Source organism: Pithys albifrons, chromosome 14 (genome assembly GCF_047495875.1).
Source record: "Pithys albifrons albifrons isolate INPA30051 chromosome 14, PitAlb_v1, whole genome shotgun sequence".
Classification (NCBI taxonomy): Eukaryota; Metazoa; Chordata; class Aves; order Passeriformes; family Thamnophilidae; genus Pithys; species Pithys albifrons.
In genome coordinates, this window is record NC_092471.1 from 16,171,288 (window position 1) to 16,194,242 (window position 22,955).

Sequence of the window (22,955 nt, forward strand, 5' to 3'; positions counted from 1 at the left end):
GCCTCTCTGGTGCTATCAGCCCAGAAACAAGAGCCCTAGTGGACACCCTGCCACTGATAAAAGGCAAGATGATGAACTGGCTTATCCTACCTGAAGTAAGTGCAATGCTTTTATTGCATCTGTTGATGTAAATTAGTTTTATGTGGCTTTTCCTTTCTCCTGCCCTCAGTTCTCCCCAGCAGTGTTAGCAGAGCAAAAGCCACCGTAACCTGCTTTAGCCAGGAAGATGCATGACAAAAAAATTGCCCCTCTGCACAAATGCTTCCAGGAACAGGAAATTTCTGCCTGCTGGTGAGGATATGGGTGTGCTCTGAGTAGCCCTGCAGTGTGCAAATGGCTGCTACGAAGGAAGTGGTGCCGGTAAATACATTAACAACATATGCATCCTGTCAAGGTTTAGTGGGCTGAAACCATCCCTCCATGGGAAAGTGGTTGTTGAGCCCTCAACGGGGCAAGAGCAAAGGGACTTTGCCAGCTAAAATGCCCTGTTGAGGCATACAGAGGCACAATCTTGCCTGAGCTCTGGGGCTTGTGGGGTTTTATTTGCTGAATCTTTTATTTCAACCTTTCCCCTAGCCTTAGCAAGGCTGCTCAGGGGTTATGTGTGTCTGCAGCTGGAAGACTCAGGAGGATGCTCCTGTGGCCGATGCCACTCGCCTGTGCTCACAGGCTGTCGAGAATGTTGCAGCTCTCGGAGAGAGCAGAGAGCAGCCAGCAGAGAGCAGCCAGCTCGCTGTGCAGAGCGCAGCCAGCTGTAAAGATAAATGAAAGGGGAACAATGCCGCTGATGAGTAGAGCTGTGCGCCTGCGAGGAAGCGCTGCTCTTTTCCCCTGCCACCCTCTCCTGCCTCCCAGCAAGGCTCTGCAGCCACTCTGACTTCATCCCTGTTACCGCGCCAGTGAGCGCCGCGCCTGCCGCCTTCTCCTGCCCGTGCATCCCTCCCACCTGCCAAAGGGCTCGCTGCTTTGCTGCTCGACACCAGCGCCAGAGCTCTGTCCTTGCTCAGCCCTGCAGCTGACACTGAGCAACAGCACGTCTTAACATGATGCGGAGAGTACGAGCGATTCTGCTTCCGAGGACAGGCAGTCCGTGTGCGCTCTGAAATCACTGGTGAATAGGAACCCAAGCTGGCAGGGGCCACAGGCTGGAGGTGTGTGGGGTGCCGCTGAGCGTGCCCGCAGCATGAGAGGTGCAGTCTGTGCTTTAGCCCTGCTGGGCTGAGGCTAAAAATGTCCCATTCCTCTCCCTGTGTCCCAGGGAGGATACAGCCCTGGAAGAAATGCCCTGGCAGGGTGTTGGGAGCCCTCCCTGCTGCATCTGCTGCTGAAGAAGATGCATCCGTTTGCCCTATAACCCACAGCTCGAGAGCCAAACAGGTTCGTGGAGCTCCCTGGGGAATTTGGCAGAGAAAGGCAAGCCGTGCTGCCAACGTGGCGACCGACTGTCTGCTTCCACCGTCCTTCTCTCGAGTGCTTTTTCCTCTTTCCCGATATGCCTTTGGCGAAGGAGAAGGGCGTTCCCATGCTCTGCACCTTTGCCTAGCAGGAGCAGCAGGTCAGGATGAGATCAGTGTGGCAGATGCTGCAGCTGCAGAGATGTCTGCTGTGAGCTCCTCACTGCCCTGTCTTGGCTGCAGCCCCACTACTCTCCATTTTCTCTGCAAGGTGTGTGACAAGGGGAGCATCAAGGATCTGTTTGCTTTTGCATGGAGCATCAGGGAAATTAAACAGGTCCCTGTTGTGGGCGAATGTCTGACACTGAATGCAGACCCCCTAAGCCCCCATCAGCATGCTTGCTTGCTGTCCCCACCACCCGTGTCCTCTCTGTGGGCTGACTGGGCAGGCAGCTGAAGCCATTGCTGCAGACCAGACTGACTGCTGCTTTACCTCAACCTGAGCCCCCCAGCATCAGCCCTGCAACCCCAAAATCCTGGGAAGTGGCTAATGCTCAAGCAATGGGAGAACAGAAGCAACCAGCTCCTGAGGGAACTCCCCCTTCCCCATTGCATTCCCATGCAAGTTTGAGAGCATGTTTATTTTAGGAGAAGCAGAAAAGAAAAGCAGCAACCCAGAGCCCAGAGGCCCCGGCTGCTGCCCCAGCATCACTCAAGCCACTCTGTGCCTGGAGGTCGCTTCAGGGCATTCAGATGCTCTCCAGCAGTTTAGTGTTTTGATGTTGTAGGCACAGGCTCGAAAGCCAAAGTGCTGAACCCAGGAGGGTGTCTGTCTGCAGTAACACACACAGATTGAACCACACATCAGCCCTGCACAGCACGGGCAACCAGCTGGGCAGCTGGCTGCCTGTATCCCAGTGATGATGCTGCTCACAGTGGGGGTCAGCAAGGGCTGTGTCAGTAAGAACTGTCACTTTGGTGGACATTTTGGGGTTGAATGGCCTCAGCTTTACTAGAGGCTCTTGCTATTCCTGCTGCAGAGATGAACATGCCTAGACTTCAGTTCTCCCACTTCTATATACAGCTTCAGCAAAGTATGAAGAAGTCAGTAGAACCACCAGGCTGTCAACCCAAAATCTCATGCATAGCTACCTATTACTACTCTACTTGTGGGCTTTTTGTCTAAAACCAGGAGCAAAAGGAAAATCCCTGTTAGACACAAAGGCATTTCTGTCTGTGCAGCATAGGAAAGTCTTGCTGGATGTGGGGCAGTTGGTCTCTCCATTCATCCAAGTCATTGTCATTGTTTTGAAGTTATTTTGATGGTCTGTGCTGCATGCAGCACTCCCCATGTAGTGGCAGAAAGAGGGCAGTGAGGGAGAGGTTCTGGGGAGCCAGAGACAGCCAGGCTCCAGAAACATCCAGACAAGCCTGGAGTCCATCCATCCTCCCTCCGGATTAATGCCTCAGCTCTGTTTGCCTTCATCTGGTGTCTGTATCTGCCCATCCCCAAGGGAGCACAGCTACTGGAGCAACTTTCATGCTGAGATTCACACTGATGGGTTTCATATGTAGCCCTAAAAGCAAGAACCAAGACAATTCACAGGCATCTCCAGCAGGATGGGGACTGATCAGGAGCCAGTCCCGTCAGCTCCAAGAGCTCCACTGTCCCTGCTGGGTCCCTGCTTTGTTTATCAAGCTTACAAAATGAGCTGGTGCAGGGTCTGCAGAGCAGCACCCAGGTTCCTCCTTTCCTCCTTTGCCTTGTCAGCTGACTGACCGTATTCCTGCTGCAATCAAAATGAAACACTGGAGTCCATCTCCTGTAGCACAAACCCACAAGGGGCTATCAAGAGCCTCCATACCCACGTCACGGGATGTGCCACCGTGTCCTCCACCCATCCATACTCCACTCACCCTCATAGCCACCCAGCAACTCAGGAGGATGAGGACAAATGTCCCAGGTGCATTTCTGCAAAACAAACAGGCTCTACTCACCATTTTTTAAGTAAACAAACCAAGCTTGAAGGCAGAGCCTGGCAGGCCAGCTGCTTTCTATCTGGAGTGCTGGAGCTGAGGGAATGTCACTGCATCTTAATGGCATGAGGCTGGACAGAGATCAGGATTCTGGTGGCAGAGGCAGTACTAGCACTGTTATAAATAGAGCAGCCATGATAACTGCTCATGAAGGTTTATAGTCTTTAGGATTTGGAGGATCAGTATCAAGCTACACGGAGAGATGCATTATCCTCGGCACTGGTAGGAGCTAGGGGAAATGCAGGGGGAGGACAGTAACTGAGCATGGGTTTGGAAATCATCCCTCTTGTGAATCCAAGGGTGGGTCCATTGAAAGCACTGTGTGCTGGCTCCTCTGGCTTTGCTCTGCCTGCTCTGGGAATTTAGGCTGTGCATGGCTGCATCAGTGCCAGCATTTGGAGCCAATCTGTTGCCCTGTTGCAGGAAGAGAGTGTTTGCCCCAGGACAGGACCTGCCTGAGCCCTGCAGCCTGCAGGTACAAAGCACCTTGCAGCAGTCTCACTGGCATTGCACCTAAAAATTATTCCAAGTATTGAGCCTCAGGCAAAGGCCTCCTGCAGTCCATGACCTGGATAGCTCCTGGGGCTGGCACTGCTTAGGTACACCAGCACCTGTGCCCAAAGCCCTGGCACAGAGACCATCCTGCCTGGCTGGCATCACTTCCCCAGCCTCATAACCAGCTTCCCACCTGCACGTGTCCAGGAAACATGGCAATGTCCTGCCAGGCAGGACAATGTCCCCCCCCCCCTCCTTTTAAGGGGTATTTTTAGATCAGGTCATTTCACTGCCTGGGCTACAGCAGACTGCGGGAGGAGCTGTGGCTGAGCAAGGAGGGGGCACTGCACTGCAGTGCAAGGGGAGACCAGGCTGGACCTGGAGCTGGGTTTCATGCTGAAGCCATGCAGCTTCATGTGTGTATTGCAGTCCTGTTGCTGCACTGATCATTCCTGCTCCCTTGGCAAGTACTGCACAGCTATTTCCCCTCTGTGCAGTGGTAGATTTTGCACAGCTGAATCCCACGGGGTGTTTTTACAGGGAGGTTCCATAAGCTTTGGGGCTCTGCAGCCGTGGGAGCAGTCCCACGTTCCTGATCTGTTCCAAAACAAGAGCAGGGTGATGAAACCACTGTCCCAGCTGCCTGCTCCCCCCACCCCATGGCTCGGCAGCTCATGGTCTTTGGGGAGAACTCAGCCCAGCTGTGTGCTCTGGCCAGTGTGGATGTCCAGTCCCTGGAACCTGACCATCCCATGTCCATGCCAAACCCTGAAGCACAGATTAGAGAAATGGCACCTAATCCCTCATCATCCATCCTCCAGGACTTGTGTTGCTAGTGTGTCACTCTTAAGGAAGACATGGGCGTGCTTGTACCTCAGGAACACTTCCTCACCCCGCGGTTGGCAACCGCTTTGAAGGTCACCTCGGGGCTTCCGAAACGGTCCCGTCTCGTGTCGTGGCGGTGGCAGAGGCGCCGGGCGGGCGGGGACGGTGCGCCTTTAAGAGAGATCCGTGCTCCGGCTGCGGCCCTGCGGCGCGCGCCTTGATTGGTCGAGCGGAGCGGGGGCGGTGCGAGGGCGGGGCCAGCCATTCATAAAATTCCGAGCAGCGCCTTCTCCCTTAAAGAGGCAGCGCCGGGCCAGCCAGGCGCCCATCTCCCCTTCCCCGTGGGTGCTCGGGGCTCCCAGGGACACCCGCATTCATTTTTCTCCCCGTGGCTGGGCCGGTGAAAGATGCAGAGAAACAGGATGTCTGGTTGTGTCGCACTAGGCATAACCAGTTGGACATCAAGGTACCTGACAAAAAAGAAATAGCAACTGGCATTCTTAAAGACACGAGATCCGAAATACTCTGACTCTGGCTTGGAGGGGTGAAGTTGTGTCCTGATCATATTGTCAAACCTTTCATGTGCTTCATCAGGCTGCAGATGTGCTCCATTCTGAAGGAAATGAGGCACACACAAGGACTGGGCACCCACAGACAAGACATGTCAGTACTGGAAGTGCCATGGCCATGCAGCAGCAAGGCTCCCCCCCTGCACGAGGGAGACATCGCACAGACAGCCCATGCTTCCAGCTCGAGGCAGGAGCATCTCTGCGGGGTGACAGGGAGAGCAGCTATGGGCATTGCGAGGTGTCAGGAATTCCATAAAGCCTGCTGCAGTTGATGGCTATTAAATAGAGCCTCCAGGCTCTCCTTTACAGGGAGCGAGGCTAGGCTTTGCTGAAGGGACCTGCTTCAGGTCTCCATCATTCCTTTCCCCTGCCAGCACAGCCATGGAAGACATTTAGTTGGCCATGGTGTCAATTGCAGAAACCAGCCAAGGGTGTTTATTGAAGACCCTTGTGCCATTGCTTCCACAAGCAAGGATACAGGAACTGGGCAATGTATCAAATCATTAACAGAATGAAAATGGTTTTGCCCTAGAGGAGAATAACTTGTTGGGCATCTGCCCTGAGAGTGCTGAGAGCTATCGGTCCCTTGGTATGCCTGCTTATTATTATCCCAGCTGCACATTTCTCAGCATGAATTGCTGCTGGTGTCAGGAAGGAACAATCACAGAGTAAGATATTTGTTATCCTGCCCCTCCCCACTCACCTGTGACTGTGCAAACCTTCCAGTGCTCACGGGAACTTTCAGCCCCCTTTGCCCAGTAGCTGTGCAGCCCCTGCAGAGTGCCTCTTCAAGATCCATTCAACAAGCCCCAGACACAGCAAATTGCAAATCCCATCTGGTTAGGATCTGTGGTAGTGCTAAGGAACTGACTGACAGACTGAGACAAGTTCAGTTGGCTCTTATCTTTGCTGCTTGTCTTCCCGTAGCCTGTCCTTACAGATACATTTCCCTCCCGCTGCTCCCTCTTCTCAGCTGAGTGGCTGCAGACCCTGCTGCCTTCCTGTGCTGTGCATCTTGGGTAGCTTTTTGCAGGTGATGGTGGTTGAAAAAGGTACCTTCCCCATGCATCCTCCAGCATTATAAAGATTCCCTATCTGCACCCAGGCTCATGGCTTTGCTTCCTCTGGCAGGACCTGACCTCTATTGGGTGAAAGTCAAGGAGCAGCATGACAGTGCTCGTGTGACAGTTGTTTCTGCAGGGAACTGGCTGCTTTCAGCCTGCCCCACCTTCTGCTCCTAGAAAGGCTGTAGGTGCAACAAACCCCCAGCTCCTGGTCCCTCACACTTGCCTTCCTCTTCCCGCAGGACTTCATGCGAGAGGAAGGAAGCGACCACAGGGGCTGCAATGCCGGTGACACTGGATAAAACCTTAGCTCCGTGCCGCCCTCGTGCCTTGTAAATAGCATCATCTCTGGGGATTTCTGATACTTTGCTGTAATTAGCACCTGTAAAAAGAGCAGCTGCCAAAGCTGAATTTAAATAAGACGAGGAGAGTTCTGGTAGGAAAAGGGTTGAGGATGAAAGAGCCCTTGGTTTCCTTGAATCACTTCCCTCCATGAAGGCACCTGCCTGGAAATCACCTCCCAGTTCCTTTAGCCCTCCTTAATCCCCATATCACTGCAGGGAGATGCCCACAGATGCCTGAAAGTGCTGGGCACTGTGCCTGCCTGCCAGACCCAGGTCTGGGCACCCCAGTGCAGGCACCCACACTGCTTGGTCTCTGGAAGAGCCACTACCAGTAGCCAAAATGACACTACTCACTAAAATAAGCTGGAGAAGTACTGGATGCAGATGCCCCTGGCCAGCCAGCCTTGGCCTCCTCTTGAGCTTGGTAAGGTGTCCCTAGCCTTGCACAGCATTAGGGAATGTTTCAAGGAGGGGCAGCAACCAGGGATTATTTTTTTCCTTTACATTGGGGCTAGCAGTCCATCACAAAGGAGTAGGAATTAAACAATTCTCGTGGCAGCTAAAATGGGACGTGGGTTTTGGGGAGTGGAGATCCAAGTGGTAAGGAAGAGCTCTGTCAGAGCTGCAGCAGCTGAGGCTCAAGGCCCTTCTGTTGCAGATGAGGCACTAATAGATAGGAGAGCTGGGGAAAGCAGCAGAATGTTTTAGATCATGGAGCTGTCCCTGAGTTTTCAAGCTGGCAAGTGGTGTGAGGTGGAGGCTGCGATCCTGGCACTCCAGAGCTAGCAGAGAGGGTGTTTCCCATGTGAGGGTGCCCCTGGCTGTCCCTTCAGCAGGGCTGCCAGAAACCAAGCATGGAGAAGACCAGATACTTTCCTTGTGGAGGATACAGAAAAAAAAATGGGAGGGGAAAAAATCAAGTGCTTCTCTTTATTGTTCACTCATCACCTTATTAAAGCATTTTTCCCTAACTGCTCATGTCCTTTGCTTTTGCACTTCCTCCCTTAGTGAATGCTCATGTCCCTGCCTGCCCCCACCACAGGACAGAGTGAAAGGAAATGTATCTGGAGTAGGACAGGTGTGAGCAGTTGGAGTTACACACTCTGCATGTGCCCTTCCCTGGTGATTTCCTCCCACCTAAGTCAGCCACATCCAGACATGGGTCTCCTGACTAACCTTGCCCAAAGATGGCTTTGGAGAAGGCTCATGGTGGTGGAGGGGACCTCACTGGGTGGCCACTGCATGATCCCTGCAACCTAACCATGTCATTCCAGGGTGGAAACCATGATGGGAAGGAGGTTTGCAGCTGGGATGGAGCAGTAATTAGTTATGGTTGTTACAGCTACCAGGCACCTCTCATTGAGGAAGTGATTCAGGTCTCAGAAGTGCCACAGGGTGGGAAGTGGTGGGCAGCCAAGATGGAATTCTTGTGTTTTCTCTTTCACGTGGGAGACACCAACCACCTGCCTATTTCTGAAAGGCTTTTTGCTCTGCTTTGGTGCAGCAATCCCCTATCTCAGTTTCAATCCAGCCCCAGTCCCTCCTGTCATTCCCACTTCTGCCCTCACTGCTGCAGGATGCCCTCTCCGCACAGGTAATATGCTTCACCCCCCTGGTCTACACAGGCTGTCAAGGAGGTGCAACATCTCCCAGAGCACAGGGGCTGTCAGCCAGCATCCCCCCTCAAGGCCAGTGCCAGGTGCTCTGGGAGATGGCACAAGGAGCAGTAGAAGATGTGGACACGATCCTAATTCCTTAAAACCTGAAGTGTAAAGTTCTCTAATAATGCCAACACTGCATGCTTTCCTGCCATGCACACACCCCTTGTTTTTCATTGATTTAACTCTGGAAAAGCTTGCTTTGCATGCAGGCATCCCATGCTTCCTTGTCCTAGTGAGCTGGAGAGGACAGGCTCTGCAGTGTGCAGTGGGAAACATGGTGCTTGGGGGCAACACAAATCCTGATTATGGGGTTCTTCTACCCCCTCCCTTTCACCCAGAAGCAACCACTTCACCTGACTGCTTGGGAGCAAACACTGCAGAAGCACCTCTGTCTGCAGACGTGAAGTGCAGAAGTAATTTTATATTGCAGTTTAAGGAGCTAAAGAGATAAGGAGTGGGCAGGGGCATTTGTCTGACTATCCATCATGCACTTCCTTCTCTCACAGCCCTGCTCGTGCCCAAGATCATATTGCACCAGCTGCAGGAGGTCAACAGGAGCCTTGCAGACCTTGCAGCCTGAATTGGGGTGTTGCACTGCCATGTCTTGACTCAGCTTGTGCCCCCCTCCTGCTTCTGTCTTTTACCCATACCCTGCGGGAGCCCTGTTGAGCACATTTCATTGCTCTTCTACATATTTATGTACCGTTGCTTTAGGTACTTTTTCACCCACCCCAGTGTTTATTGCAACCTTGAAGCATTAGGAGGCTGGGTTCAGGTTCTAAATGGTCAGGTATTGCTTTTTGTAATGGATTTTTATTCTCCCCTTCAATTTTTCTGGATGACTCTCTTCTGAACTTCTTCACTCCTGCACTTCTGTCTAAGAGGTGAAGGACTGCCTGAGCTGCACTGGGAGCTCAGCACCCAAGGGAGCAGCACCCTTGCCCTGCTGCACCAGCAGGCATTTCTGTTCCACTTTTGCCATCAGTAGGTGGAATGACAGTAGGTAGAAGGTCCAGCAAAGGCCCTTAGTGTTTCCCCCAGTGCACCGTGGCTCACAGGGCAACAGCAGCATCCTCAGGGTGCTGTACTGGAGTGCATTTGGTAACATTTCCAGCAAAGCAGGGTGAGAACTCACATGAAGATGCAACAAGAGATGCTGCTCCCAGCCTAGCGACCAGTTCAGATCCGGAAAAATGATTCCATACTCCAGTGCGCACCATGGCTGAGGTGAACTGAACCCCTTCGGGTGTCAACCACAAAGCTGGCCGGGCTGCCGCCCCCGCCGCGCTGGGGCTGGAGGAAGAACGGCGCTGCCCAAGGGCTGCCCGGTGCGCCAGCAGTGGAATGAGGGCAGGCACAAGGTGATGCCCGAGGCAGCGCAGCGGATGGTTTCTGTTCCCCGTGGATGCCGCCGGCGCGGGGGCGGCGGGGCCCGGGGACTGCCCGGTGCGCGGGGCGAGCGCGGAGAGCGGCGCCCCCGCCGGGGCGGGGCGCGGAGGTTCCGCCGGCGCGGATTGGCCGCTGCGGGGGAGAGGAGGGGGCGAGGGATGCTCCGCGCCGCCGCAGGTGCCGCGCTCCCGCACCGAGCCGAGCCCAGCCGAGTCGGACCGGGCCGAACCGGACTGGGCTGAGCCGCCCCATGCAGCGGAGCGGGCCGGACCTGCTGCCCCGCGCCCCGCTCCGGGAGCGGCCCCGGCACTGAGCGGCGTTGCGGACGATGCCGATGCGCGCCCCCGCGGAGATCACCGCACTGTAACACCATCCCCCTCCTTTCCTCCTCCTCCTCCTCCTCCTTCTCCTCCCGCGGGGCCGGGGGCGCCGAGCGGGCGAAGAGGCGGCAGGCGCGCCTTGCGCGGGGCGGGGGCCGCTGCCACCCCCTGAGCATCCCTCCCTCCCTCCGCCCCTCCGCGCCGCCTCCCTCCCACCCAGCCGGCTCTATGGTGTGAGGGCAGCGATGCACAAGCACCACCACTGCTGCAAGTGCCCCGAGTGCTACGAGGTAACGCGGATGGCGGCCCTGCGGCGCATGGAACCCCCCTCCTACGGCGAGTGGCAGCACGAGCAATACGGCTACGGCGGGTACGGCTCGCAGACCCTGCCCGCGCCCGGGGGAGCCGCGCCCGCCGCCCGCGGCAAGGCCAAGCTGGGGCCCCCCGCCCGCGACCCCGCCGCGCTGAAGCCGCCGCCTTCGGCGGGGAAGAGCACGTCCAAGGTGAACGGGAGCGGCCCGGGCTGGTGGCCCGAGTGCACGTGTACGAGCCGCGACTGGTACGAGCAGGTACGGGCCAGCCCCGGGCAGCGGCTCCCCGGTGCGAGACGCGACGGGGCAGGCGGCTCTTGGGGTAACCCAGGGTTCGTGGCGGGTTCGTGGCAGGACGCAGCATCACCGCCGGGGCGTCGCGGGCGGCCGGGCTGGATGCCGGCACTGCCGGGGCTGGATGCCGGCGTTGTTGCGGTTGGCCATCCTTGCTCGGGCTGGCGTCGGAGTCGGTCGGGTTTGTGTTGCCGATGCTCAGACTGGCTGCTGCGGTGCTGCCCAGCATAGGAGCTCAGCGTTGGAGCTGCCTCCCCAGGGCCGAGCTGGGCCAGATGGATCTCGCTTGGCACAAGGTGGGCGTCGGGCATGATGTATTTTGGACACCCCACCTGAGGTCCCTGCTGCTTGCGATGCCGTTGCCTGAAGCCCTGGCAGTACCAAGGGCATCCCGTCATACTGTTCTTAGCAGGCATGGTGCGTGCTGCCCGCTGGGCAGCCTCGTGGGTTCGCAGTGTTGCTTGCCAGCGCTCCCAAACTGTCACCCACTCTCCATTGAGTTGTGGTTTCCTCGCTCTGCTGCTACGTCCCTGCTCTCCGAGATTATTACGTAACCCTGCTTTGGTCGCTGGCGTGCTGTGTGCATTCTGTCCCATTTCACTGCCTCCATTTCTTTCCACACACATTCATTTTATTAGTGTTCTCCAGGACCCATTCTCAGGCTATGTTTCTCTTTCTACCCTAAATGTAGAGACCAGTCTGGTTTTGAACCCACAAGCCAGCTTAGAAAATGGTTGGATCTGTTTGCAAAGCATTAAAATGGAGGCTAGACCCTGCCTGAAAAACAATTTACCCTGTTTGAGAGAAAGGCATTTCAGTTTGCTTCTTCTGTCTCTTTCATTCATTATCTTCAAACCTCACATGATTTCTTATTGATTCTTCTAATTATTATTTTAAGTTGCTGTAGCAGGTAGACACACGGGAATCAATGGGAATTCTCTCCTCCTCTCTGCTCAGCAAACACAACCCTCTTTTTCTCTTCCTCTGCTTTTTCTTCATTACTGTCTCAGTCTGTAGCTCTGGTTGAAATAATTAGATTCAAAACTGATAGCTCAGATGATATTTACAGAAGGCACTCAAAACCCCAGCCACCTTCCTATCAGCCTGGTTCTACTTTCCATCTCTTTCTCTGCGACTCTGCATCAAAATCAGCCTCAGCTCTCTCTTGCCTGCTGATTCCTGGCAAGCATTCTTCCATCTTTCCTTCTCTGTCTTTTTCCTTCCCTCCATCCAGAGCAGCAAGCTCAGAGAGCTGGGTAGAAGCAGAAAATTGAAGCGGGTTTGCTCTCTCCTTTCTGCTCCTGCTTGCATGAAAGGTCCGGCCCAAGATTCCTGGTAAGATGATTACAAGCAGTGTGAGAAGGAAGTGATGCCAGCTGCATTGCTGCCGTGGCAGCCTGGGCAGGGAAGCCTTTCATGTTTTTGCAATGGTAGAAGAGAAATCATTGTCTCTTTGTGGTGCTGCCATGGAGCTTGGGCTGCTCGGAAGGTCCGCGCTGGGAATCTCTGCTCTGCCTTAGCCTTTCCGAACATGAAAGAAAAAAATAAATAAAAAATCAAAAGCTCCTCGCGGCATCGCAAGCAACAGAGGATGCCAGTGTTTGAGGCTGTGTGAGCATAGCGGGGTCTGCATGTAGAATATGACGTGTGTGGTATGTGCGCTGCCTGTATCAGAGCAGGCAGCATCGCTCCCTGGTGTGGAGCAAATGTATGCAGTGAGTAAAGCTTTGCAGCAAATACCTCGGCAACGCTCTCCTTCTGATCCAAGGGTGCCAAGTGCCTGAGCCATGAGGAATCCATGTTCTTCCTGGTCCCGTGGTGGGCAGAGGGACAAAAGGTAGTAATATGGAAACGTCTGGGCATGGCTTGTGCTCAGGCAAGCAGACTTGACTCTGGGAGGCTGAGAGATGTTGAGCTCTGGGTAGATTTGGCTGGATGCTGTGGATGCAAAGCCGTCTCTTTGCAGGCAGCCTCTGTGTTCAGGAGAGCCTCAGCTAGAGGCAGGGCTGCCCCTTTAAATGAGATCTCTGTCCCTGGAAGCACTTCCAGCAGCCAAGGTGGGAAGGGGTGCGCAGGCCAGGAGGCTTTCCCAGGAAGCGAGGATCTGTTCACCTCCTGAGGAGCTTCACTACCTCTCCTTTAAGCCATTTTTTCTCCCCTTACTTCTTCACACAAGCAGAGGAGATGCATGTGCTGGTGCTCCAACATCAGAAACGTGTGCACAGTTGCATATGGTGGCGTATGTTCTCTGACATCATGGCATACTCACATACCCTCTGTGCAGCTCCATGGCACGTGAGACATTCCCACACGTGCTGCCCAACACACAGTGCGGTCCCAACATCAACCTGCACCTCCTCCCACTTCCAGTGCTCCCTCTGTTCTCTCCTCCTGCCTCTCCCCTTCTCTAGGACACAAATTAGCTTGCTCAGGCAATGCCAGTAACTGAGAACCCCTAATCCTTACTGGAGGGAGGGAGAAAATCTCTGAGCTCCAGGTTTCCCATCTTTATTTGCTTTTCTTTTCTTCTCCCCTCTGAGATCTCTTCTATTGCTTCTCTCTTATCTATCTGTGTTCCCTGTTCATTAGTTCCCAGTCCCTGCAATTGTTGTCGTTGCTGTCCTCCATTGTTTCCACCACCATATCTCTCACTGGCCCTATGCCCTCCTTTTCCCCCCTTGCTTGCTGGTGGGGGACTCAATTCCTCCCCTGCCAGACTGGGGTGACAGGAGGACTCCGGACTTTGGGGGAGGAACAGCAGCATGATCCAGGGAAGCATCCCTGATACACAGCACTAGAGGAGCAGACTGCTCAAACTCCTCCTTTCGCACAGTGAACACCCACAGCATCTCAGGAGAGGGGTGTTCATCTGCTTGGCCATGCCCAAGCCCCTTCTCCAGCCCTGCTCCTTGTGCTGAGGGTCCAAAAGTAGCCAGCACCTTTCCCTCCCACAGGGAATGTCCAGCCCTGTGTCTTAGTTCACTCCAAGGTCCTGATGTTGGACAGAGCAAGATGTTGATCAGAGCAATGCCCCTCATAAGGGTCCCAAGGGTCTCACCAGTGTTTTCATGTGCTTTTGGGGCATCTGGGGAAGGGGCCAAAGGCAGTGCAGTTCCCCAGTATGTGACTGGGAAGTGCTTTCTACCCTGGGTGCTGCCCCAGGTTTGCTGGCCCTGCTTGGCCAGAAATGTGAACTTGTGTTGCTCCCTCTTTCTATGGTCCCTTTCTCCCTCTTGGGGGGTCAGGGAGTTGCAGAGGGGAGTTAGAACAGCATTGCAATGAGTCTCTGACCACCTCCAAGTGCCTGGAGCATGCCCGGTTTGTGTGGCTCCCACCCTTGGCAGAGATGTTCCATGGCCAGGCAGGTGGAGGAGTGGGACAGGGCCACCCTGCATGTCTGGCAGTGAGTGTTTCACTGATGTTCACCGATGGGTTTTGATGCACAAACACTGCTTGTTATGTTCCTCCCATGGAAATTACATGCAGTAGGTGGGCACAGGACAGCACATTTTGGCAGAACCACCAGCCCTCGCTGAGCCTTTGGATTCTGTAGGATTTGGACCTCCTCTCTCTTGGGGCATGGGTGGCAGAGGGGAATGAGCCTTAGAGAAGTCATGGGGGTTCAGACTGGATTTCTGAGTGATGAACAGGTATGGCTGGAAGGAAGGAAGGAGGGAAAACACAGAGAGGGCAGGCAGAAAGCCAAGTTCAGGTTGCTTTGTGGGAAATGGCTGAAGCCCCAGATGTTCCCTGGGGAGGTGCGAGGGAGGGTGAGAGGAACAGGGTGCCGGGGACAAGGAGGCAGTGGAGGTGGTGAGGTTGGCAGGGTGATGTTGCTATGGCTACTCCCGTGCTATTCATAGAAGAAATTAGCTAAATCTTTGCACTGAAACGTGGAGGAGGAGAGAGGAGGAAGGCGTTCTCCGTGTTTGGAGGGAAGGAGAGAAGCCAAAACAGGAAGGGGGTGAAGTTTTCCTTCTTTGCTCTGTGCCTGCACCATGGGGGGGCATTTCAGGGAAGCACCACTGCCTGAGCCGCCCAGCACTGGCAGGACATGGGAGGATGCAGGGAAAGAAGAGCTGTCCCATGAGAAAGCCACCCTGCAGAGCTTCCACACAGAGTCCCACATGGCAGGATGAGTTCTGTATCGTGCCAGGAGCACAGGAGACATCCTTTTAATTAAAGACAGCCAATCTGTGAAAGGTATTTTTGGCAACCTAAATGTAGATGCAACTGTAGTGAAACTTGTGTCTGGCTCCATTGCTGAACACAGTGCTTGTCTGCTCCTGACCCCATCCATCTGCTCAGCCTCTGCTCTGTGGTCACTGGTGGTCCCCCTGTCCTCCTTCCACCTCCAGCATCACTTCTAGCACGTCCTCCTGCCAGCCGGAGTCCCAGAGAGTCTTCCCTCTCCAACACTCCTCATCACACTCCACTCCCTCGTGAGAATTTGATTCCCCTTCCAAAAGACCTGTTTGTCACCTCCTCACTGACGATGTGTAAATCTGCGTGTCTGTTCCTAATATATCCCCCTCCATCTGATTTCACCTCTCAGCTTGTTTCTTGGGCATCTCCATCTGGTGATCCTGCCGTCATCACCCAGTTGAGTTGCTATAACCAGGTACTGAGCTGCTCTCTTTCCCCCAAACCCAGCCTCACACCCAACCTTGCACCCACACTCGGCCCCTTGCCCCACAGACCTGGGAAGCAGACAATATTTCTCATGGTCTTGATGTTCCTTTCCTGTCCCCCAGCTGAAATCAAGGCCTAGATAATGTTTTATAAAGTCATCCCCTGCCCCTGTGTCTCTCCTGGGGAAACTTATGCCTTAATGCACAGATGATGAGTGACCCAGTTCCACTCACCCACCCTGGAGTATCCCACGTCCTGATGCCACCCATTCCCTGGACTGGACTGAGGAAGGTCACATGTTCTCAGTGCTCCTTTACAAAACATATTGAATTCATTTAGGAGTGGACAACTGAGGACATCTGTCTCCTTAATTTATTTATTCACCTATAAGACTTTTCCACCTTTCTTTGAGCATGTGAATCCCTTGGACAGGAGCTGTGCACTTGTGCTTTTTGACTCTTCCAACTCATCCCTTTAATACAGCAAGGGATAACGTTGGAATTAGAGAAGTGAGTTGAAAGACAGCTTAGCTCCTCTCCAGCTGGATTTCTAACTGCTGCCTGCCAGCCAGCCTAGATGCACAGACCACAGTCCTAGAGCTGCACCCCACTGCTGGTTTTGGGATGTTGAGCTCCTGGAGGGATCACTGAAGCAGCATAGGGAGAGGTGCTGGAGCTGGTGTTCGAACTGGCTGTAGTAGAGATGTAGATGCTGCTGCTATAAAGGCAACATCTGAAACCACACAGTTGGGAGTTACTTCCTCAAAGCAACACGTGAAGGAAGAGGAGAGTACCTGCCAAAACTGTGAGGATGTGGTCCTGCCACATTGCTAGAGGAGGAGGAGGAGAAACAAGCAGAGAGTGCATTGGTGAGGCATCCAGTGCCAAGCATGGGCAGGTTTCAGCAGGGATGTATCCAACATGGAGGAAGTTGCTCCTTGTAAAGAACCTGGAGGTGGCAGGAAGACCTCCAGCTTCCACCGTGGCATGACCTGCTGTTATCCCTGCTGGAGGGATAACCCTTGCCCCAGTGGCTGTGCTTTCTACTTGGCTCTTCCACCGTGATTTTGGGTGTTACACAACTGGGACCTGCCTGAACCCAGTTCTGACCAGTGCCAGGGATTCAGATGGAATCTGGATGTACTCAAGGGTGGAGGATCCTTGTTGTATGAGAGGGAAACCCAGGGGATGGTCATACCAGAGGTCCAATCCAGGTACTCTGGGTGTGGAGGAGGGTGAGAGGTGGAAGTGAAGCAAAAGCTGTCACTGCCCCTGCAGGGTTGTCAGGTAAGCCCCTCAGCACCTGGTATGCTATTATGGGAGGAGAGAAGCTTCTGCTCCTTCCATAGCTGTAAATGCTCATTTAGAGAGAGGAAGTCATTAAGACTAATCAGGCCATAATCAGGGCCGTGGCTGTGTGCCGGGCGCCCGCTGTGCACAGCTCCGTGCAGGATGCTCTCCAAGGGGACCATGGCCTCTGGGTCTCAGGGGAGAGCAGGTCCAGCAGTGGCCTGTACTGGGGCATAAGAAGCTCCGTGTTGTCAGGCTGTGGGAGCTCTGCCTGCCACCCCAAACCCCGTGTGATGGCAGGAGGGACAGCACGCCTGTAGCTCAGCATTGCAGCTGTGATTCAAGAATGGGTGTAGCCCTTGCTGTAAGGTTGTGCCAGCACTGTGGGTGCAATGGGCTGTGTTAATGCTCGCAGCTGGTTTTAACACATGCAAAGATGGGATGATGTAGGGAGTCCTCAAGGGCCCTCGTTGCAAATCCAGCAATATGCTGTGAGCATGTATCAGGGACTTAGAGATGAAAACTTTTAATACAGCATTTAACAAGTTCAGAATACCTGAATTTGAAATGAATTCACAGTTTAGTCTGCAAAGCTCACTTGGATGGGGCTTGCTGAAGAACTGCTTGGAGGGTGTAGTTATTTTGGGGAACATGTGCTGCTTCAGAGCACCCCAGACAAGGCCCTAGATATCTTCTTGTCAGCTTTGTATTAACTGGAATTTAACTTGAAGATCTGTTGGTGGATCTTGGTTTGCTTTTTTCCCACAGAAACATGTTTCCTAACACTTGTTAACTAGGTGTGCATTGGAACTTACTGAAGAGAAGAAAACAGGATATTTGAATCCCAGGAACCAAATAAATGTCCCTAACACTGTACCTAATTCCCTCTTATTTTCCCCTATACATATGTATTTGGCTGAGAGGAAGATAAAACCATGTGATTCTTTCAGATAATAACAACAATTCCTCTGAAAAAAAGGAATCAAGTCAATTTTATTTGGTACTGCCAGGTCAGAGGGAAGCTACTCTGCAAATTGGGTCACTTATTTTAGTGGGCTGAGCCTGGAACAGGATGTCTAACTTTAAAGTATGAACATGCTGGCCTTAATGGTTTCTAAATGGAAACTGAGACTCCACAGAGCTTCTGTTTGGGAAGCTTTCTTCCTTGCCTGCTGAGTGAAGGCTTTTTCCAGTCCCTATTTAAGCTTACTCTTCATTAAAAAAAAAAAAGGCACCAAAACAAAGATCAAACCCTCAGTAGCTGCTTGTGTTCGCATTACACTTTGGGCACTTCAGTGGCTTTGCCAAACAGCCTTGTGACCAGGGACCTTTCAAGTCCCCTGTTCCCCATTTCTGGATGGCTGGGGGTGCTTTGAGCCCATGCCGAGGTGCAGCTGCAGGGCAGGGGCTCTGCTGCCACGGCCCCAGAGCCTGCTCGTGCCACCAAAAACGTCCCAGCTCAGATGTCTTCCAGAAGCAACTCAGAGAGGAGGGCTGATCTTGCTTCCAGCCCACCATGCTGGCTGGGAGCCGAGCACAGGGGCATGGGCAGCAGCTGGTGCCTGACTAGATAAGAGTGGCACAGGGTTCTAGGCACCCACAAGCTCCATAGTCAGCCCCATCATCATTTCCTACATCACCAATGCCACATTTTGAGCTGTGCAGAAGGAGGGAAGGGCCAGGCTCAGCCTGTTGCTCCCCTTCGTGCAGGCAGCGTTGAGTCGTGTGCCTGCCCCTGCCCAAACCATGTCAGCCAACAAATTGCTCTTGCAAGAGGTGAGAAAAAATGCAGAGTTACTTTATCCAGCCCCATTAAAGGGAAGGAAGATTCATCTCTGGCCAAGAAATGCTTCAGTCTCCAGAAATTTCCAGATTCTGCTTGCTTTTACACCCTTTCCCTGTCCCAGCCTATTGGAACCCTGAGGGCTCAGCTCTCCCTCAGGGCCCTGCAGCCCCCTGGTGCTCCCAAGCACCCCCCTGGTGCTCCCAAGCACCCTCAGCTCTGGCCACCATGTAAAGCCCATGAAAGCAAAGAGTGTTGAGCACGAGGATCTGTGGGAATGGGACCAGCCCTGGCAGCAGTGTGGTGCCTCTGCCCTTGAGAAGGGAAAGGATAAAAAGCTCAAAACATGGATTTGGTATTGAGATGTAGGAAAAGCTCTACATCTCATGGGTCAGCTGGGAGCCAGGTTCTGTCTGGGAGGGGATGTGCCATACATCCCTTTTTGACAGGAGGCCTGTGAGGTGGCTTCACTGAGCATGGCCAGGTGAAAGCCAAGGGGGCCTTTGGGGGTCCAAGAGCAGCCTGCAGAGATGATGCCAGCACCTTTCTGTTCCATGCATCTGCTCTCCAGCAGGAGCAGAGCCAGGGCTCATTCCCTCCCTGCCTCAGGCACAGGGAGCCTCAGGAGTGGCTTTCTGTCCAGCCTTGACCTCAGAAGTACCCACAGGTTGCTGTGGAGGAGCTGTGACATCTCGGGTGCATTGGGAGCTACATGTTGGGCTCTGGGTTGGTGCAGGAGGTGGCCCCAGCATTGGGAAAGCCAGTATCTGTGCAAAGGACAGGGAAGTCTGGCACAAGGCAGATGAGCGTGTCAGTGCTTATCAGGGTGAGTGACGGTGAGCACGAGCTCCCCGTGTGTGCTGTGCTGGCAGGACCTGAGCTCATTCCTGTGAAATTAATTCATTATCTTGGTGCAAACCCACTCCCCAGAGCAGCAGGAGCTTGTTGGTGCCTGGGAATCCTGCAGCCAACCCCGGTGCCACAGCAGCATCACACCATTCTCGGCACCCCAGAACTGGTACCTGCATATTCACAGTTAGCACCAGCACAGTGGAGACCTGAGACAGAGCAGCTGCTTTCAGAGCTGTAAATGCACAGCTTTCTCTATGGTTTAACACTCTTAAAAAAAAAACTCAAAGCAGATGGAGCTAGACTACAAGCAGCTCCGTGTCTACCCTGATTAGGTGGTTCTGTGGGGCATCTCCCCGCTTGTGGCTTTTGCCCTTGAGAGCTTTTAAAAGGATGTAAAGACTGAATTTCACTTATCTCCAGAGTAATTTCCTTTTATGTGCTTCTGTTATACCTCAGATGGTATGAAACACAGGCTATTAAAAGACAGATTGACTTTTCACTCTGATCCAATCCAGGGAATTTTCAAAAATAAAGGAGTTAAATTAGTACTTTGCTTCTCATGCACTAACCAAGTGTCACAAGTAGTCACTCTGTCCTGGACATTCCTTCCTGCATGACACATGGGGCACATCAGCCTCCTGTGGAGATCAGCTCTTTGTGTTAGGCCTCGTATTTGTCAGCTATGCTGGCTACTGTTTGCACCCTGTTGCTGGTTAAGATGAAAATGGTTTTATATGTGGGCACAATCCAGTTGCCGTTGGCCTGGGACATCTGTAGCATATGTATTTTGCCTGGAGGAGATACGTAATTCCCGACCTCTGTGGGCTGGCCCCCATGCTGGCTCTGTGGAGGACGTGAAGCTATGGCAAAGCTCTGGGATTTCAGTTTAGGAGAGATTATCTTGAACTTTCAGTTCAGAATCTCCCTGCTCAGCTCCTGTGTGCCAGCTCTGGGAGCAATTCTTGGGGAAATGCCAGAGGGCAGGACTATGGTCCTCAGCAGCAGGCTAGTGGACCATTTGCATGTAATTGCAGCCTTTCTTTGGCTTGAAAGTTTTTGAACATCATTATTTGCAATTCCTACCTTTGTACAAGCAGACAACAGCAACAGAAACTGAGGTGAAGGGTGATACCTGCAGATATTTGGGGCTTGGCTGACCCCAGGTGACTGTGTTAGTGCCTCATGGCTGCCAAGACCTGTCCCCCACTGGAAACACAGCCCACACAGCAGCAGTCCTTCTCAGATGACTACCCAGAGGAGATATCTGGAGGTGTTTCTGGAAGGCCACCTGAGATTTTTCCAAGCGTTGGTGTTGGTCTGTCTGCTCCCTGCACATGCTGCAGTGGTAGTGCTCAAACCTGTGAGGGGGGAGACATCCCTTCTGCCTGGCATGCAGACCTGCAGCCTCCTCCTGGCTTTAACCACAGCAACTTCTGGCCCAAACAGGTTCAAGGCTGTCCCAGGGCCTCCACAGGGAGCCAGCCCCTTGCTGGGGACTGCATGGAGCAGATTGCTGCTCCCTCCACCAGCACCTGGGCTGTGGCTGCCACCAGCACTGTTGTGTAGAGCTCAGTGAGTGCAAGGCTCTTCTTCTTTCAGCCCCTGTGAGACCAGAGAGCTTTAGAATCCTGACCTTCAAACTTCATCCCCCTTCACCACTGTTCCCTCTGACTCCTGTTGCTGACCAGATTTTCCCATTAGCTGTCCTCTGCCTTGCTGGCTTTGTGCCTGGATCAATCTCTCTGCATCTGTGCAGTGATCCCACTAACTCCCCAAGGTCCTCCTTGAGTCCCTGCAGACTGAATCCTCTGAGACCCAGGATCTGTACAGCCCCTTGTGCCTCTGTCTGATGGAGGGAGTTCTGGGTACCTCCAGCTCCACTGGACTTTGGTGATTCTGCAGGTGAAGTGAGCACTGTGGGGTTTGGACCTCTTCTCTTTCCATTTTTAAACCCCCCAAGCACAAACAGGGCTTGGTAAATAATAGTGTGATGAAGAGGTTTAGATGGAAGAGATCTGACAGCCCCCATTGAATGTGTTCTGAATGCATAGCCCTGTTCCCTCTCCTTCCTGGATGCAGCAACCCCCTGCTCCTTAGGGCATAAATTACTTACCATTCCCTATAGAATTGAGGACATGGTTAATTCACCAGCACGTTCCTGCTGCCCAGCAAAAAATTATGACGCTCTCTCTGCTCCCCTGGCTAGCAGAGCTGCTCGGTACATCTGCCTGCCTGGCAGGGGGAGGCAGAAGCTTTTTATTGTCATGTCCTCTGCTTGCTTCTGAGTCTTAGGTCTTATCTGACTCTTCAGTAGAACAGACAAGGTGCAAATGTTGGAATATTTGCAAGTGGAAGTACAACTAAAGTCTAAACACCTTTCTTGTAGTAGCTGGAATAGCTGGCTGCAGGAAACAAATGGAGATTTCTTGGTCTGAGTTCTTCCTAACCACGTGTGACTTTGTTTTAGAGCAGCCACTCACATTCAGTATCTCCTGGGTCCCATCTGGAGCCTGAGTGGGAAATTGTGCTCCTAGCAGTATTTTGAGATGTAAAAAATCACTAGTGTGGAATGGCTGCGAAGGATGCTCAGTGTGCAGGGAGCAGGCTAAACAAAATATATCCTTAGGGCTCACCACTGTGTGAGCAAGGCAATGTGATGTGTGATTTTTGGGCTATTATTAATTCAACAAAGAGTGCAGTGGGGCTCAGTGGAGAACTCGGGTTGGACCTGCAAAAGCCTCTCTAACATTATGATACACAGCACTTCTCCCTGGGAGAGATCCAAAGCATCCTTTGTGGAGCTGAATTCTTGTTATAAATCATGAGGCACGTGACGGGCTACATTCATTTAGGCTGCCTCTTCTGCATCCTTCCTGGAAACTCATCTAATAAGAGCTGGCCTCTGGATGTTCCAACCTTGGTGTGCCACCGTTTGTTAATTGCTGGCAGTAGAAGAGCTACTTTTTTGCCTTGAAATGTGGAATCCCTTCCTAGAATTGCACTTGGGACTAATAAAAGCCCATGCCAGGTTTAATGTATTCTATCTCACAAATTATCTGGATTAAATACAAGGACTGTGTACTGCCAGGGAGGGGATATTCCCAGTTTAACATTGCTTCTGGGCCTTGGAGATCCAAAGACACTGAACCTGAAAATTGTGATTCCCTTAGGTGTGAGGGAGGGGTTTGGCAGGAGTGTTTGGAAGTGGTCAGCTTTGGCTGAGTTAGAGAATTAATTGCCATAAAAACTATGATTTTGTAACCAATAGTTACAGCTGCAGGAAAGATCAGAAAGCATCTGAATAAATCAAATTAACTACCTCCTGCTCCATTTTTATGAAAGCAGAACCTTTCAGGTTAGGATTTAAAACAGTCCTGTTGACCCTTAACTCTCCCATCAACAAATTGATGACAGTGAATAGTCTAGAAATACGATCAGCTAAAACATGAGACAGTAGGGACTGCTGTGCTGGGTTATGTGAGGAGGCTGGTGTCAGTCAGGGATGGGTAAACCCAAAGGAGGGCAATAAGGGAGTAGCCAGCTCCTGTGAAAGTACCAGAGACTCAGAGGCCCCTGGGCTGTGCAGTCCAACAGCCCTGTTAATGAACAGACAGTGGACGCTGTTAATTGCTGCACTAGCCCACACCTTGGCTTGCTGGCTCCTGACTCTGATGTTCCTGGTGCCCAAAGGCAGAC

At 52.9% G+C, this 22,955-nt stretch overlaps 1 protein-coding gene across 12 annotated transcripts in view; it reads left to right on the plus strand.

Annotated features, from left to right (window-relative positions):
* The window catches only part of DLG3 (discs large MAGUK scaffold protein 3), a 77,436-nt gene that overhangs the window by 14,733 nt on the left and 39,748 nt on the right, over window positions 1-22,955 (plus strand). For 4 of the 12 annotated variants that reach the window (XM_071569141.1, XM_071569144.1, XM_071569145.1 and 1 more), the window contains exon 1: window positions 9,901-10,667. The exons of 7 other annotated variants lie outside the window; for them this stretch is intronic. In XM_071569141.1, the coding sequence (XP_071425242.1) occupies window positions 10,344-10,667 (324 nt within the window). In that variant the 5' untranslated portion in view covers window positions 9,901-10,343. Of the gene's footprint in view, window positions 1-9,899; window positions 10,668-22,955 lie in introns of those variants that run through there. One more of the 12 variants, XM_071569146.1, reaches the window with a different exon arrangement.